The following is a 15,157-nucleotide window of genomic DNA, read 5'->3' as shown; positions in this document are numbered from 1 at the left end:
ACTCTATTGACACTGACAGACGTCAGATGGATCATTATTTAATCACAAATTCTTGGAAATAACAGTTACTGTTATTATTGAATGAAAATGAGCAAACGAAAAGCTCCAAGCGAGGATAATCCGAATCATGATTTTTGTGAATTTCTAAGTGAACTTGCGGATTATGAAAAAAATGTAAACAGGAACATTCATAAATACAATGCTTATCGAAAGGCATCCAGTGTTCTGGCTGCTCATCCTACTCGAATAAAATCCGGAGAAGAAGCGATTAAACTGAATGGTATTGGCGATAAAATTGCTAAAAAGATCGATGAATTTTTAGATACAGGTAAGTTGGCAAAGCTTGATAAAATCCACGATGATGTGAGCAGTACAGCCATTTCGCTTTTGACCAGAGTAAGCGGCATTGGACCGGCGAAAGCCAGAGAACTGGTTAATCAAGGAATAATAAATTTGGAAGATTTGGAAAACCATAAAGATAAATTAAATCATCATCAAAAAATTGGCCTTAGGTATGAATTATTTGTTTATTATTACGTATGTAAAGAATTTGTTATTTATTTTACTAATATATTATTATATACAGTAGGTACTCCAAATTGACACAAGAAATAATTAAAAAGTGAACTGAAATTTATACTTTTTAATGTAGAAGAAACGTATGTCATACATATACATTCAAAAATAATAAACATGAATAGGTGGACTGGATGGGTCATGTTTATCATTTGTTATACTAATTTAAATGAATACCTATTAAACATTGTAATTTATTTACAATGTGGAAATATGTATGACAACCTTTCATTACAGTTTCTAAATTAAATGTTAACGTAAGAAATATACCTATTATAAAAATATTGGTAGGTATGGAGCGGGATACGGATCTATATTAATATAGTTATATTTCCTTGATGTTCCATTGTATATAATATATATATATTCAATAATAAATGGAATAAAAAAATGTTTAATCAAAACTAATGATTTTTAGCTGTTTTTTTAAGTATTTGCTATGGAGTACTGTATATTATAAATGTTCTATTTGTGCACACAAATATTTCCAACCTCACACAGAAATATTGTAAAAATTAGTATGTACTATGTAGTAATAGTAGTATGTACTTGACAGGCAAGAAAAAAATGGTTTATTGATATTACCTAATATCCAGATAATTGTTTTAATGTACTTATAGTCTTTTTTTTAATTCATGTTATTTATATAGCGGGTGAACTAATCAATAATATACATATCTTATAATAATATTTAATAGATTTAATGTTGTAGATACCTAAGTACCTACCGACTTAAAGTTTTGAATTGTTATTTGATTGTCAAATAAAAATAAGCTTGTGTTATGTTTAAAAAAAGTGTAAAGTTGTAATTAATTGACCTCCTGGACCTTTAAGCCGTTTGTCTATGGTCTGATCTGAACTTTGGTATCCGTGATCTGAGATGATGGTCCGATGTAGGGAACCTTCACATTTATATACATTTCTTGTCCATGATTTCGGTTGACAGACATTATGTGGACACAGTGACGTCCCGTGGGGGTAGGCAGATTGAGCGTCGCTTGGGGCGGCAGTTACTCGAAGGGCGGCAAATCGAGGAAAATCATTTAGAATATATTATTCTATATTGAAATAGCTACCGAAACTTAGTAATAACGAAAATATCTTTCCATTAGAAAATTCAGCTGACTGGTTTTGTCGGGTTCGCGATATCTAGTTTACTTCCGTTGCCCTTCGACGTCCTTGGTGACCAGAAACGGCGCGTGCAGATTTGCGAATAAGTATTCTGATATTTTGTTGGTAATGTATCCAAACATCACATTTCTTAGATATTGGACCCATGAAAGGATGATTAAAATAATGTATAAAAATAAAGCGGCATATTATCTAGGGACGTCACTGTGTGGAGAAATGAGATACATAAATGTGAAGGCTACTAAATTGGACTGTTATCTCGGATCACAGATTTCGACATTTAGGTTGAACTGGGGACAAACCGCCTAATGGGATACAGCAACAAAATCGTGTAAGAATATTGTGTAATTGACATGTAAATAATTACTTCTTAATTAGGTAGGTACTTTCTTGCATGGCATAATAATTTGATGCACACAAACAAACGAATGATGGATATTTGAAAACACATAATTTTTTTGTACACAATTCACTGTTCAGATGAGCTTATGATCCACACACACATAGAACAATACAATTAGCGGGAATTTTTCAGTATATTTATCATTTATTTTTCTCGGTGATTCCAGTGTATCGTTGAATGCAGAATGTAAATGAATTTAATTAATTTCAGATATTTTGATGATTTTGAGAAGTTGATTCCACGATCAGAAATCCAAGATGTTGAGGCTAAGATAAACACAACGATCCTACGGTTAGATTCCACTTTTACGATAATAATTTGTGGAAGCTATAGGTGAGTAAATATTTTCTAAGAATGTGTATTATAAGTGTGAATTGAGCCCCTTTGCGGAAAAGTAACGTTATGATTCTTATTAGGTTTTAAATATACCCCATACTACCTTCCGTATTTACATGCGTGACCATGTACCAGGAATTAATTTAAAGGTTGAAATGTTTATAGTCTCAGCCCATTCTATCAGTGTTCTGCCAAGTACTTCACAGTCGGACGAAGAAGTTAGTGATCGACTATTATTATTATATGTTTACAGATGACCTCCAGTCGGTGCAATTGAATGAACATTTAAATTAACATGTGCAGTAAAATTGGATAAAGATTATGATAATGATATTGTGTAATTTTGGAAATCTTTTATCCCAGGAATAGATTTTCCCAAATACCGAAAGTCAATTGCAATAAAATATATGCGCTTTATTTTGTTTTATGTGTAACTAACAGAAGAGGAAAAGCAACTAGCGGTGATATAGACGTGCTTGTTACTCACCCGTCTTACACTAGTACAAGTAATACACCAAAATCAAAGAAAGGATTGCTGCTAAAAAGCATTGTCACTGCTTTAGAAAACGATGGCATAGTCACTGAAACATTATCTTTGGGAGATACAAAATTTATGGTAAATATATTTTGTCGTATTTTATTGAATCCTGTTATCCATAAAATAATGTCAAGCAACATGAACCAATATGAATGGCAAATGCTGGTAAAATGTGCAAATCAAATAAATGATACAAAGAAATGAATATGTAGTGCTATTATAAAATAATATTTTATAACCACTACTTAATTGTTCTCAATTTTTTTTAGCATTCATTGATTGAGAAAGAATGGACCTTGAGATCATGATATTAGGCTATAGTTTCAAAGTCAGTAACCTCCATTATTATACTTTTTTAAATATTTTTCTTGGTTCTTATTCTGTAAGTACTTTTCCATCGTATGTTTATACATAAAATATCAAATTCTGCTCTGTTTGTTAGTTAAATAGAATTAAACCTTAGAATCAAACGGTTGATTTGCAAAGTCCATTTTCAATATTCTTCGACTAACTTTCAACATGATTTTTTATTCATTTTAGTTTGATTTCGGTATTTGCATATTCCGATTGTTTACTAAAATTTTTGCAAAAAGAAAATATTCTATATGCAGTCCTAAACAATATGGAGATTACCAACTTTGAAAACAGTGTTAAATCATCGTAAAATATTTTATGTAATCATTCAATATTTATCCATTTGAGGAAACAGAGTATCACAAGGACACATTACTTTCCTACAAAGCGTATGGATTGTCTTGGACACTTACCTGAAATTATTTTTCAACCTTTCACGGCACTTCTGCGTTTAAGAGTTTTTAAATTGGCGACATTGGTGTTTGTTAACATATTTGTATCATTGTTATTGCAGGGAGTTTGTAAATTTGATGATGAATCGATAGCACGCAGGTTGGATATTCGTTTTACCCCGTTTGATCAATACTACTGTTCTACTTTGTATTTCACGGGGAGTGATGTGTTCAACAAGACAATGAGAGCCCATGCTTTGGAGAAGGGCTTTACCTTGAATGAGTACTGCTTGAGACCAGTAGGATGTACAGGTAAATCTAAATATTCACTGACATGTTTACCTATAGATCCAACATATAAGATGTGCATATCATATTCACATATTCAGTATTTTTTATACTGTGATGAGCTTAATTACAAATTCTAGACTTTGTGTTTATAGATTCTTTGAAGATGATTTTTTTTAGTAGTAGGTGTCACTAATGGTTGATGTTTGTAGGTGTTATAAATCACAATTTTTAAAACTTTTTTGTATTCTTTGTTAGGAGTTTACATACAATGTGGGAGTAAAAATAGTATGCAATAGAATTTTGAGTAGCTTAACCTTTTAGAAGCCCAGCTGAAAGTACTAGGTATACTCTCCAGGGCCCGGTAATTAAATATATTATAAAAAAATTTAAATATCAGTGAAAAGTTAAATTTCATACACTTACATATATGAGACCTCAATTGAAGTTCGGCAAAAAAGTTTTTCATACACAATTTCGTGAAAATGTCTGTAAATTTTCAGATATGGTAGGGTTATCACAACACTGCATTTACAAGAATTAGTTTAAAATTTTTTTTATAAAATCATGTTTTAGTATTTTTAAAAATAAATTTTATAGTATTTTTGTAAAATGTCGACATATATACTGATAGCAATAAATTACACTAAACACATTAAAATCACTAAAAATTTTCTTATGTATGGAAAATTTCGAAGCACGGTACATACAAACAAAATGCGCGCGGCTCAAACATATCGCATTTCCACTCAAATGTCGGTTTTTCAGTGGATTCTGATGTGGTATGTTGACTTTCATCGACTTCTAAAGTTTCTTCAAGTTCAACATCTAAATCATCACTTCCATCATCTTCAGATTCAACTGTTTCGATAAGATCGATTTCACCAAAATCGTCTATTTCATCCATTTTGAATCATAAAATTTGTAAAACTAAACTCGTAAATAAAACACTCCGTATACGTAAATTGAGCCCGAAATACAAATAAAAAATAGTCACAACACTTGGTCTTTCATCAATTTCTATCTAAAAACATCGAAAATCTTTCTTTTCATTCAACTTCAGTAGGTACAATTTAAAACAAAACTCGTAAATGTAACACTTTTTTATACTCAAATTATATGTGAAATATAAATAAAAACACTCGGTCACTCAACAGAAATTAAATTTCAATATAAAAACATTGAAAACAAATTAAGTTAAGTTAAATTATAACGCTAATCTGAATAAGAAAATTAGCATTCCGACTTTACTAATTGATAACTCGGCGCCAACTGCTCGCCGTTCGCGTCAGTATTGAATCATACCTACAGTACGAAATCCCAGTGTACAGGGGAACTTTGAGCTAACCCTGATTTGGCCTCTCGGGAAATTCCCTTATTCTCGCGATGTAAGCGCCATATAAATGTTTTTTGCTTGCAAGGTCTGATCAGAAATGTAGTTACACGTTTTAAAATTGAATGAATAAATATTTGACTCATACAAGCGCGCAGAACGGCACGGCGTATATCGTACGTTACGGGCGCCTGAATCGCCGCCGTGCATGACGTATCCGTTACGTTACGGGCAGCTATCAGGTTAAGGGTAACAGGTTACCAACGTGTGTCGCTGGTTACCTCTTACCCTGTTTATACGTTCATGGATTTACTGCTGACAGTACGTATTATCGCGGCCATAACAAAAAAATGCACGTGTTAATACGTATTATCGTGCAGATTGCATGCTTGGATTAAGAAATTTCAGAAGCTTTTTAATTTTCACGTAACAATTGGATTGCGATATTTGCGTCTGCGTAGTAGATCGATAGTGGTGAACTTGCCGGTAAAAAAAATGAACTATACAGCGCAGAGACTCAATTTGAGGTTATCCTGTTTTCATGACCTGTCAAATAGTACCCTAAAATGACAACATCGCGTCTCACTTACTCTTGAAGAATGAGATTAGCGAGACAGTTAGCACTTTTACGTGTAAACAGTTATTATTGCGATAGTTTAAAACACATACTATTGGTGAAAGTAAATCCATGCGCAGGTGCTATAATACATAATATGTGCCATCAGGTAGGTATTACTGATATTTTACAAAATACCTCAAAAGTTTTGCCAACCAAAAAAGGTTGATGAAAAATCATTGATGTAGTTAAATAGAGTATTTCATTATATTTTGAATGTTCAAGAATTAGGTAGACAGAAGTAAAAAGTCATATGTATTTTCTATTTTTATTGCATCACATTGTCATAAAAATACAAAAAAACTGTACAAATAATAAGGTAAACTCACCAGCATTTTATAATGTATATAAATAATACATATTAGGTATTATAAATGTACCACCTCATCACACAATATTAATTACATAATATATTAGCTTTAATGACAAATAAATTAGCAGCAGCTTATAATATGAATTTAAAATACTTTTGATGTCCTTACATCCACTGATATTAAACTTAGTTATTGTATTGTATAAAAAATTACATTATCTTTTTGTTATTATATACATACATATTTAGAATTTCTTTGTCTTTCTTTGAAGTGATAGTTAATTTGTGACCATTATACGTAGCTGCTACGTGTAGCTCAGTGTATCACAATATAATATAATATTATCATTACAGGCGTGCCAGGAGAAGCCGTCGAAATAACATCTGAGGAAGATGTTTTCGATTATATTGACTTCAAGTACAAAACTCCAGAACAAAGAAACATGTAAAGAAATTGGAAGACTTTTATAGATAGGGAATTTATGCTGTAGTCATGTATAAACTTATATCAATATGTATTATGCAAAATAAAAGATGTTTTACCATAGACTGATTGTTTGTATAACAATCATTATAACAAAACTCATAATACCCAAAACATGGAAGTAATAATTATAGGTGGTTTTATCGCATTCGCACTGCCTGCTGCTCTGGTTCTACATAATAGTATGACTTCTATATTCAGGCTGAGATACCAGAGTGCTGTAGGACATGGGCAGAGACATAGTGATGTACATGAAAAAGCAGGCGATATTCTTGGTTCTTCATATGAATCGTCAGAATAACATACATGTAGAAATCGCACTATATAATATGTTGAAAACTAGACCTAATACTTCTTGTTTACAATCTCAAGATGAAAGGATAAAATATTATTCTACTTCGAGTAGAGGCGACATGTTATTCTGTAAGAATGAAACAGAAGATTTGTAGAATGATATTCAAGCATATAAGCAACGTCTCGGAGGCTGATGTGAGTAGATTATTTATAAAATTCATGTTTAAACATAATCTAGCTTCAATGGATAATATACTACATATTAAGACAATTTTGGCATACTTAAATACAACTGGAGTAAGTAAAGGCAAATGGAATGCCCAAGCAGTTATTAAAACATATTTGTAGATTAGAATGAGTCTAGTATTCATTACTTTTAGTACATTATGTACTATTGTATGACAACATCTTTTTGGCTACGTGTTAATACTGTGAACTAACATGCTCCGCCCATTTTTACCCGGAATCCCATTATAAACTAAGAAGCTCCTCCCATTTAGTAGACAGCAGCGCCTAGAAGCTTAGCCAAGAAGATGTTGTCGCACAATAAATAAAATATTAAATGTGTGTAATATGTAACCAAAGCTCTGGACATTTAGAAATCATAAGAATAATACATGGCATCTACAATATACATAAATTATTATTGAATCCATATAGCTAGATTCTACGAGTTAAATTAATCTCACAACTATTTTCATTACAAAAAGATCTCACTTGATATAGTATATTGAAAATAATCAGAAAACATTAAAAATCTTTATACAAATATGTATTCTACATAATATAACAATGTTTTTTAATAATTCTCATATAATGAGTAAAGCATTGAGATTTATTATGTATACTAATATATATAATTTATCACAAATTTTGTATCTAATAATTATTAAAAAAAAAAAATCTTAATTTATATTTTAAACTGATTTAGAAGCCAAAAATTGTAAGATAATCCAATTTAATTTTCTATAATAAAAAAAAATCTTATGTGTATAAAACTAACAAAATATAAGTTAAATGGACTGTATTTACTGTTACATGTTTGGCTCATATCACAATATAATAAACCTTCGATTTAAAGCGTTAGTATTTATAACAAACAGCCTTAGTAGAATAATTTAGTATATAACATTATTATGAAATATAGTATTTTTATATCATGAGGTAGGACTCACTCTACTGCGCATCTGCCTAACAAAGTGGGGAAGAGCCTTTATTAGGTAAATACACTAAACCGGAATTATTACCCATAAAATCCAAGACTGTGCTCTGTAAAACTATGTATCTACATAGTATCAAAAATTTATGATCAGTGGTTATATGTAGAAGTCTTATTATTTTTCAATGCACCACAAACTGTCAAATAAAATTCTGACCCAAAATACCCAAGTCTATAAAAATGTTCTTTTTTACATACTGCGACACTTTATTTTGAGATGTTTTCAGTTATAAGCTTTTAGTCATAAAATATTTGATAAATTCTTAAATTAAATTCATTTACCTGTTGATGACAAATGACAAAAAACTGCTTTTTGGGAGTACCAAACTTCTTGGCATACATCTTTTCCACACTCATTATTGATGTTTGGGAAGTGGAGCCATTTACGATAGATCACTCAAACAAAATGGTGATTATGTTTCCCAAATTACCCCCTGTTTTAAATTATTTTTATTAATGCAAGTTAGATGTCATGTACGTTTTTGTGTATACTGAATTTAAAAAAAATCTCCATCAAACAATCCAGTAAAGGTATTTCAATTAAAATATGTAGTCATTTAAATTTTTTTGTAGTGTTTCTATAATAAATAATGGCTTGTCATCATTTACTACACTCTGTCACTTATTTAAAAGAATTATATACAAAAGATTGCATGCTTTTGGTAGAATAATTCAGCCGAACAAGAATAAAAAAAACATTATCACATTATAATTTTTACACGGCAACAATTTTGATTGCGTTGGATTTGTGTTGTGTTGGTATCTCGTCCTCCAATCCAATGGTTTTTTAAATCCAGCATTCCCAAAAACCAATAATTGGACTAGTAACTTGTAAATATTAAAATAATTAAATTCTATGGAGGACAATTTGGAAAATATGGCCGCCATTTTGTTAGGGGTATAAATTTCAGGTGGGTCCTCTTCCTAAACGCTCACAATAGGTGTGGGCATGATGTATGTCAAGTTTGGTGCTCTCAAAAAGCGCAGTTTTCTTCTAAAAAAATATTGCTTGCACAGTTAACTAAAAATGGATTCAATGGAGGATATATTAACGGCGTTTCGGGATAATGTTACCCTATAATTAAATAAAACTATTTTCACTCAGTCTCAACTTCATTATGTCTCTTGATTCATAAGTTGATAGAAATGTGAATCAGGATTTTCCATCAGATTGTCAGGAGTGTCGAACTCGACGACTTGACCGTCTCCCATGACGAGGACTCTATCAGAATCGAGAATCGTACTGATTCGATGTGCAATGGTGATGACAGTACTTTTCCTAAAAGAGCATCGTATTGTATCTTGTATGAGTCGATCGGTTTCTTGGTCAACGTTAGCGGTGGCTTCGTCAATACAAAGAATCTAATAAAAAGAATAAACATAATAATTTTATTAAGGTCTGGCGAAGCGTTACCCGCTCAGTCATCGTGGGTGAATGTTTAGTTTAATCAATAATATTATTGTCCTGGAGCTATTTTGATTATGCCTCATTTTTTATTATATCCAATAGTACCACTAAAAATTGATCCAGTTAGCGCACTAATTCAAACAAAAGTGTGAATTCTGAAAATATCCGCTTATATCTATCACTAACTTAGATCAATCCGCTGCTAAATGAAGGCCTCTCCAAACTGATTATATTTCTCTTGGTCTTATGAATTGCTACTAGTATAAAAACCTTATTCATTTATATGCCTACATAAGTTTTCATATATTTCTGGTTAAAAAAAACTACAATCACACTTTTCTGGCATCTATAATTAGGTAGTTTTTTTATAAACAATGGGTAGACGTAAGAAGACTGGTGATCGGCAGAGATTCTTGGAGGTGATGCGTGGGATCCATATTTTCTATCTAAGGAGCTCGAATATATCGTCACCGTTCAGGCAAAAGTCACCAACCCTAAAAACATAGTTTTGAGATATCGCAATTTGAAAGTTTGAAAATGCAGGAAAAATCAGATTTTAATGTTTTTAAGGTTTTATCTACATTAAATTATTTTCTCATGTCTTCTTAATAATTTCTTTAATGTAATTTTACTTTTTGATGCTAATTAAAACATCTGGAAGGTTTTGAAAGAGGCAAGGTAGCTCAATTATGGTTTGGTGACTTTTGCTTGTTAATAATCTGAACAATGTTAGCCAAAAGAAGGATCAGTAAAACTCACCATCCATAGTATAGTGACTTTTGCTTGTATATTTATAACGAAGGATTTATTTTTTTTGTATAGTCAATAATGTCTATTCACCTATAATGACTTTTGCTTGTTAAGTTTTATCGAAAGTCATTTAGTGAAAAACAAATAATTCGGATTTAAGCAAAATTTTACTAACTAATGTACCGTGGTGAGTTTTGCATCTTAAAGAACATAATTTTAAGCTTCGGGTGACATACTCAACTCAAAACTGCCATTTTCAGGGTTGGTGACTTTTGCCTGAACGGTGACGATATATAATATTTCAGGCCAAATAAAATTATCTTTAAAATGTAATAAATGAAAGTAGATTGTCTATTATTGATTTGATACTCTTACTTTTGCATTATGAAGTATAGCACGGGCAAGGCATAACAGTTGCTGATGACCTCTGGACAAATCAGAAGCTGTAGCTTGAAGTCCGCCTCTCTGCTGAACAATCCATTTGGCTCCGCATTTCTCAACCGCGTTCCACAGCTCATTGTCTATATACTGAGTAAGAGGGTCCAGATTTTCCCTAATAGATCCGGAAAAGATGAACGGCTCCTGAGGTATGATTGCCAATCTACACCTAGTATAACATGTAATTATAATTAGTGGATATGTTATATTTCTATAAAGTTGTTGATTAAATGAATATCTACATAGAGACTACATACTCTATGCATAGACAAACTTATTTAAATAAGTCGGCTTATTGTCGTTGAGACTAGAAAATTGTGTAACTCCAAAAACACTATTTTACAAGAGAGACAAAAAATTGTTGTTTTTATTTAATAAAACGCAATTTTTTTTTTGTAAAAAAAAAATAAAATAAAAGAAATTAGAGACAAAAAACATTATAGTTTCGTGTACAAGTCTATGGCCATGGAGTTAAATCATCCACGATTTGACAATGCTACAATTTTTTTGGAATTACACCATCTGCATGAGGGGTCGGCATCGGCCACAATTCAAAATCAATTTCAATTCCATTGAATTCCAAAGTCAATTTTCGATTAAAATGGAGTTACACATTTTTCTAGTTTCAACGACATTATGCACTATTAACCCGATTTTTTGGGTAAATAAGGAATAACAACTAATGCATAATGAATAGGAGGTCTCTCTGAACATAACTGTCATCTGCTGTCAAATAATTATGTTTTGTAAACAGAAATAGTAAGTATACTTGCGGCCAAAGTAATATGGTAGATATCGGTAGCGATTATCTACACAAACACCGACTGAAAAGGAATGAATAATTTGCAAGCATTTAATCAATTATGGAGAATTTTGTGAGAGTTTGTCATGATTTTAATAATAAATGATAATGATGCTGGGAATACTTTATCCATGGTTTTAATTTACAATTAAAACATAGATCAAGTGGCCATTAAATTATTCAGTGGATAATATTATGTACTATTAGGTAATAATTACATATTCAATTTCTATTGTGCAGTTTTCATACTTTTACCATTGTATGTCAATTAAAATATATGTAATAAAGTATGGAAAATAGTCATTAAAAAAGTGCAACAATTTTGATTCTGGAAAGTGACGTTGCAATGTTATTGTTTCGGTAAAATGTCATCTATGCATAGGGATCGTAATTAGAATTGTAAATGTTACTTTTTTGTTTATAATTATTCAATATTCTTTCTCATTTGTCTTATGTAATTTCTTTATATTATATGTTCTTCTTACTTTCTATCTTGTTAGGCTTAACTATATTATAATTTATATACGGAAAGTTTACTGGTTGCAATATCTTTTTTCTACTCTATTTTTATACTTTTTTTGTAATCAATGTTTTCCTTAATAAGTAAATAAAAAATAACGCCCACATTCTATGCATCAGACCAATAATGTTTCGATTCAATAAATGCAAATCAACATTTCTTTTGGAATGGTTAAATACAGTAATAAAGGAGAAAAATGGATTAACATGATGATGGAATTACAAACCTCAATTTTGCCAATGACAAAGTACTTATGTCTACTGAGTCAATAGAAATATTTCCGCTGGAAAGTTCGCACAATCTAAACAACGCTGAGAATAGTGAACTTTTGCCAGCTCCAGTTCTCCCGACGACACCAATTTTTTCTCCCGGTAAACATTCAAATGTAACATACTTCAAGCTGGGTGACAAATGAGCCCTGAAAAATATAATTTATTTGTAAAGTTTTTTATTTAAGTTAACTTTTGTTTAATTTTAATTTTGTACAAAGTTTTCTCATAAGGAGTATATAATATTTTGGATATCTGGTGAACTAAGGAAAACAACAATTGCAAATGTTTGACGAATCTTTTACTTATACATAATTTACATGAACTATTAATAAAAAAAAATGTGTGGCGAGCATACATAACATACTTCATGTATATTGCCACTTATTAAATTTTAAAACAAATGTAACATTTTTATATTTCCATCTATTAACATTGAAACAAACTAATACTTTTAAACATCGATAATTTATCAGTTTGCATCTACAATACAGTAAAACCTCGTTAATAAAACCACGGATAATTCAAAATTCGCCGTAAACCAAAATTTTTGTGAACAAAATGTCCTTTGAACATTATTTTCATATAAAACCATACCTTTAATTCGAATTTCATAATATGAAATGATTTCAGAGTCCCAGCATTTAAAAATATTCAATAAATCGTAATAAAGCACACTATTTCATGAGCCGATCATTGAAAATTGTAACACTTCTTTAAAACATCATAAATTGCTTATTTTATGAAGGTAACATGTAAAAATAATCCTGACATTTTATGACACATCAGTGGCCCGATGTTAGAACTTGTGAGTGCCAGCTGCCTGGTCGACATGACGTCATATGACATCATTGTGACGTACTACCGGAGTGATAATAGCGCTCGAGAATATAACGCTACTCCGACAGCGCTATTCATTGTCACCATATACATATAGGTGTTTCATCGTAATAATATCTACGGTGGGCATTGCGGGCGGGCGGCATGCTTCGAGCGTGTATTGGCTGACGTCACAATTACGTCATGTCGTCTGGTGCCACACGAGTCGATAGTTAGGAAATCGCGGTGCAGTGGCACAACTAGACTCCACTCAAAGGAATAACGATAACTCACATGTTTCAGGGCTGTAGGTATTTAATTGTCAATTGTTTATTGGATTTTCACATAGTTTTACTAGAAAACCAATGCCAAACAATAAAATTGTGTTAACAAATTGGAAAAATATAAAATATTTTATATTTTTTTATAATTCTAGCTCAACACATGGTGGTAAATACCTACTTACATTACTCGTTAACTTCAATTAATGGATTAATAACGCATGGTATTTGCACAGATTTTAATTTGAAAGAATTGTATCGGAAATTTGGGAGGCAGCTATGATCGTAAACGAAATTAATGAAAAAAAATCTAAATTTCAGTATTCCCCCCCCCCCATATATTTCATATTTTTTTTTTTTTTTGATTTTTGGTCCCATGGAATTTGTATTAACGAGGTTTTACTGTAATAGATTTCTTCTAAATTGATGAAGAAAATCAGATTCAGATTCAATCACTCTCCCGGGAATATTTGTCTACTGCGTGTAAAAAAGTTTCACTTCATAAAGATGTAAGATAATGATAATGATTGAGAGTATACCTATATCTCATGACTACTTCATTAAAGCAAATGATCCCCATGTTGGGCCAGCAATAAGGAGGCGCAACAGTTTTCTTTTGAACACTCCCTTCGTCATAACCTTCCGGCTCGATTTGACGAATGTATTCGCCCACTCTTTCTACAGCGATCATTTCTCGCTCCGTTTCAGTGAAGGCATTTATCACGCCGCTCAGAAGAGACGTAACAGTGAGGGCATAGGAAATTGACAGTCCGACCATCCCTAAAACCAAGAGATAATATTTTTAAATAGTTGTAAGGGAATCAATAAATAAAAGTATACAATATTATGATTTAACTATCAGCATGCTTACTACTATGATGTCGTAACCCCATCATCAATTACGCACCTGGTCAATTAAAAGACTATTGAGGATAATAAATTTAAAATTGGCAAAAAATTAGAACTAAAATTACATCTTAATTCGAATTATGGGTGAGTGAATTTAATGTCTTTACAAATTGGTATTTTTCAGAAACGCCACACAGCTGTACCGCTAATCCCGGCATATGTGTGAGACTGGAAAGATGGTGTCAGTATTTTTACTTGAGCTCGGCGCTTCTATAAAATACCAGTTTGATAGGGCTGTTAGACTTTACTGTAGGAAAACAGAGCCTATGTAATAAAATAGAAAAATTTTTCATTGAGAAAACAGTTTTTTTATAGCCAACAATATCATGGTCACAATTTCATAGTGATGTATATAATAGTGCAATAGGACGAAACGAGTATGTATATTAAATAATTAAAATGCATTATAAAATATTTACCTGCATCAACAAAATCAATATTCCTTTGAGCGACGGCCACTGCGGCCGCTCCCGCCAGAATGGCTGCCCCCATGAGGCGCAGGCGCAGACCCAGCCACTGAGCAGCCGCCGACCCGCATAGAGAGGCGCGCTGAGATCTCTCCACTAGGTGCTCTCCGCCCACTAACCATCGATTGGTGCGCCCCAACGCTTTGATTACCGTGCCACCTATACAGTTAATACAAAATCGAGTAAAAGAGTGTTACCTAGATGCAGATATAAACAT

The 15,157-nt window shown here is 31.8% G+C and overlaps 2 protein-coding genes across 3 annotated transcripts in view; one reads left to right on the top strand and one right to left on the bottom strand.

Annotated features, from left to right (window-relative positions):
• Nucleotides 1-15,157, top strand: part of LOC147078473 (DNA polymerase beta-like) — a 25,336-nt gene continuing 10,179 nt past the window's right edge. The window contains exons 1-5 of one of the 2 annotated variants that reach the window (XR_015072139.1): nt 1-512; nt 2,321-2,443; nt 2,888-3,062; nt 3,853-4,042; nt 6,635-7,238. Coding sequence is in view for 1 of the 2 variants with exons in the window: in XM_085959919.1 (XP_085816045.1) it covers nt 82-512; nt 2,321-2,443; nt 2,888-3,062; nt 3,853-4,042; nt 6,635-6,729 (1,014 nt within the window). In the remaining variant the exon portion in view is untranslated. Of the gene's footprint in view, nt 513-2,320; nt 2,444-2,887; nt 3,063-3,852; nt 4,043-6,634; nt 7,687-15,157 lie in introns of those variants that run through there. The other variant, XM_085959919.1, reaches the window with a different exon arrangement.
• Nucleotides 8,166-15,157, bottom strand: part of LOC147078472 (ATP-binding cassette sub-family C member 10) — a 22,856-nt gene continuing 15,864 nt past the window's right edge. Inside the window, exons 17-21 of the mRNA XM_085959890.1 lie at nt 14,893-15,099; nt 14,104-14,344; nt 12,422-12,613; nt 10,811-11,042; nt 8,166-9,639 (exon numbers count right to left, since the gene is read on the bottom strand). Of these exons, the coding sequence (XP_085816016.1) occupies nt 9,394-9,639; nt 10,811-11,042; nt 12,422-12,613; nt 14,104-14,344; nt 14,893-15,099 (1,118 nt within the window). The 3' untranslated portion in view covers nt 8,166-9,393. The remainder of the gene's footprint in view (nt 9,640-10,810; nt 11,043-12,421; nt 12,614-14,103; nt 14,345-14,892; nt 15,100-15,157) is intronic.

The sequence above is a fragment of the Rhyacophila brunnea genome, unplaced genomic scaffold (genome assembly GCF_057557595.1).
Source record: "Rhyacophila brunnea isolate RB1 unplaced genomic scaffold, BYU_Rbru_1.0 scaffold_11, whole genome shotgun sequence".
NCBI lineage: Eukaryota > Metazoa > Arthropoda > Insecta > Trichoptera > Rhyacophilidae > Rhyacophila > Rhyacophila brunnea.
The sequence above is the reverse complement of the archived record's forward strand: the minus strand, read 5'-3'. Positions and strand labels throughout refer to the sequence as shown.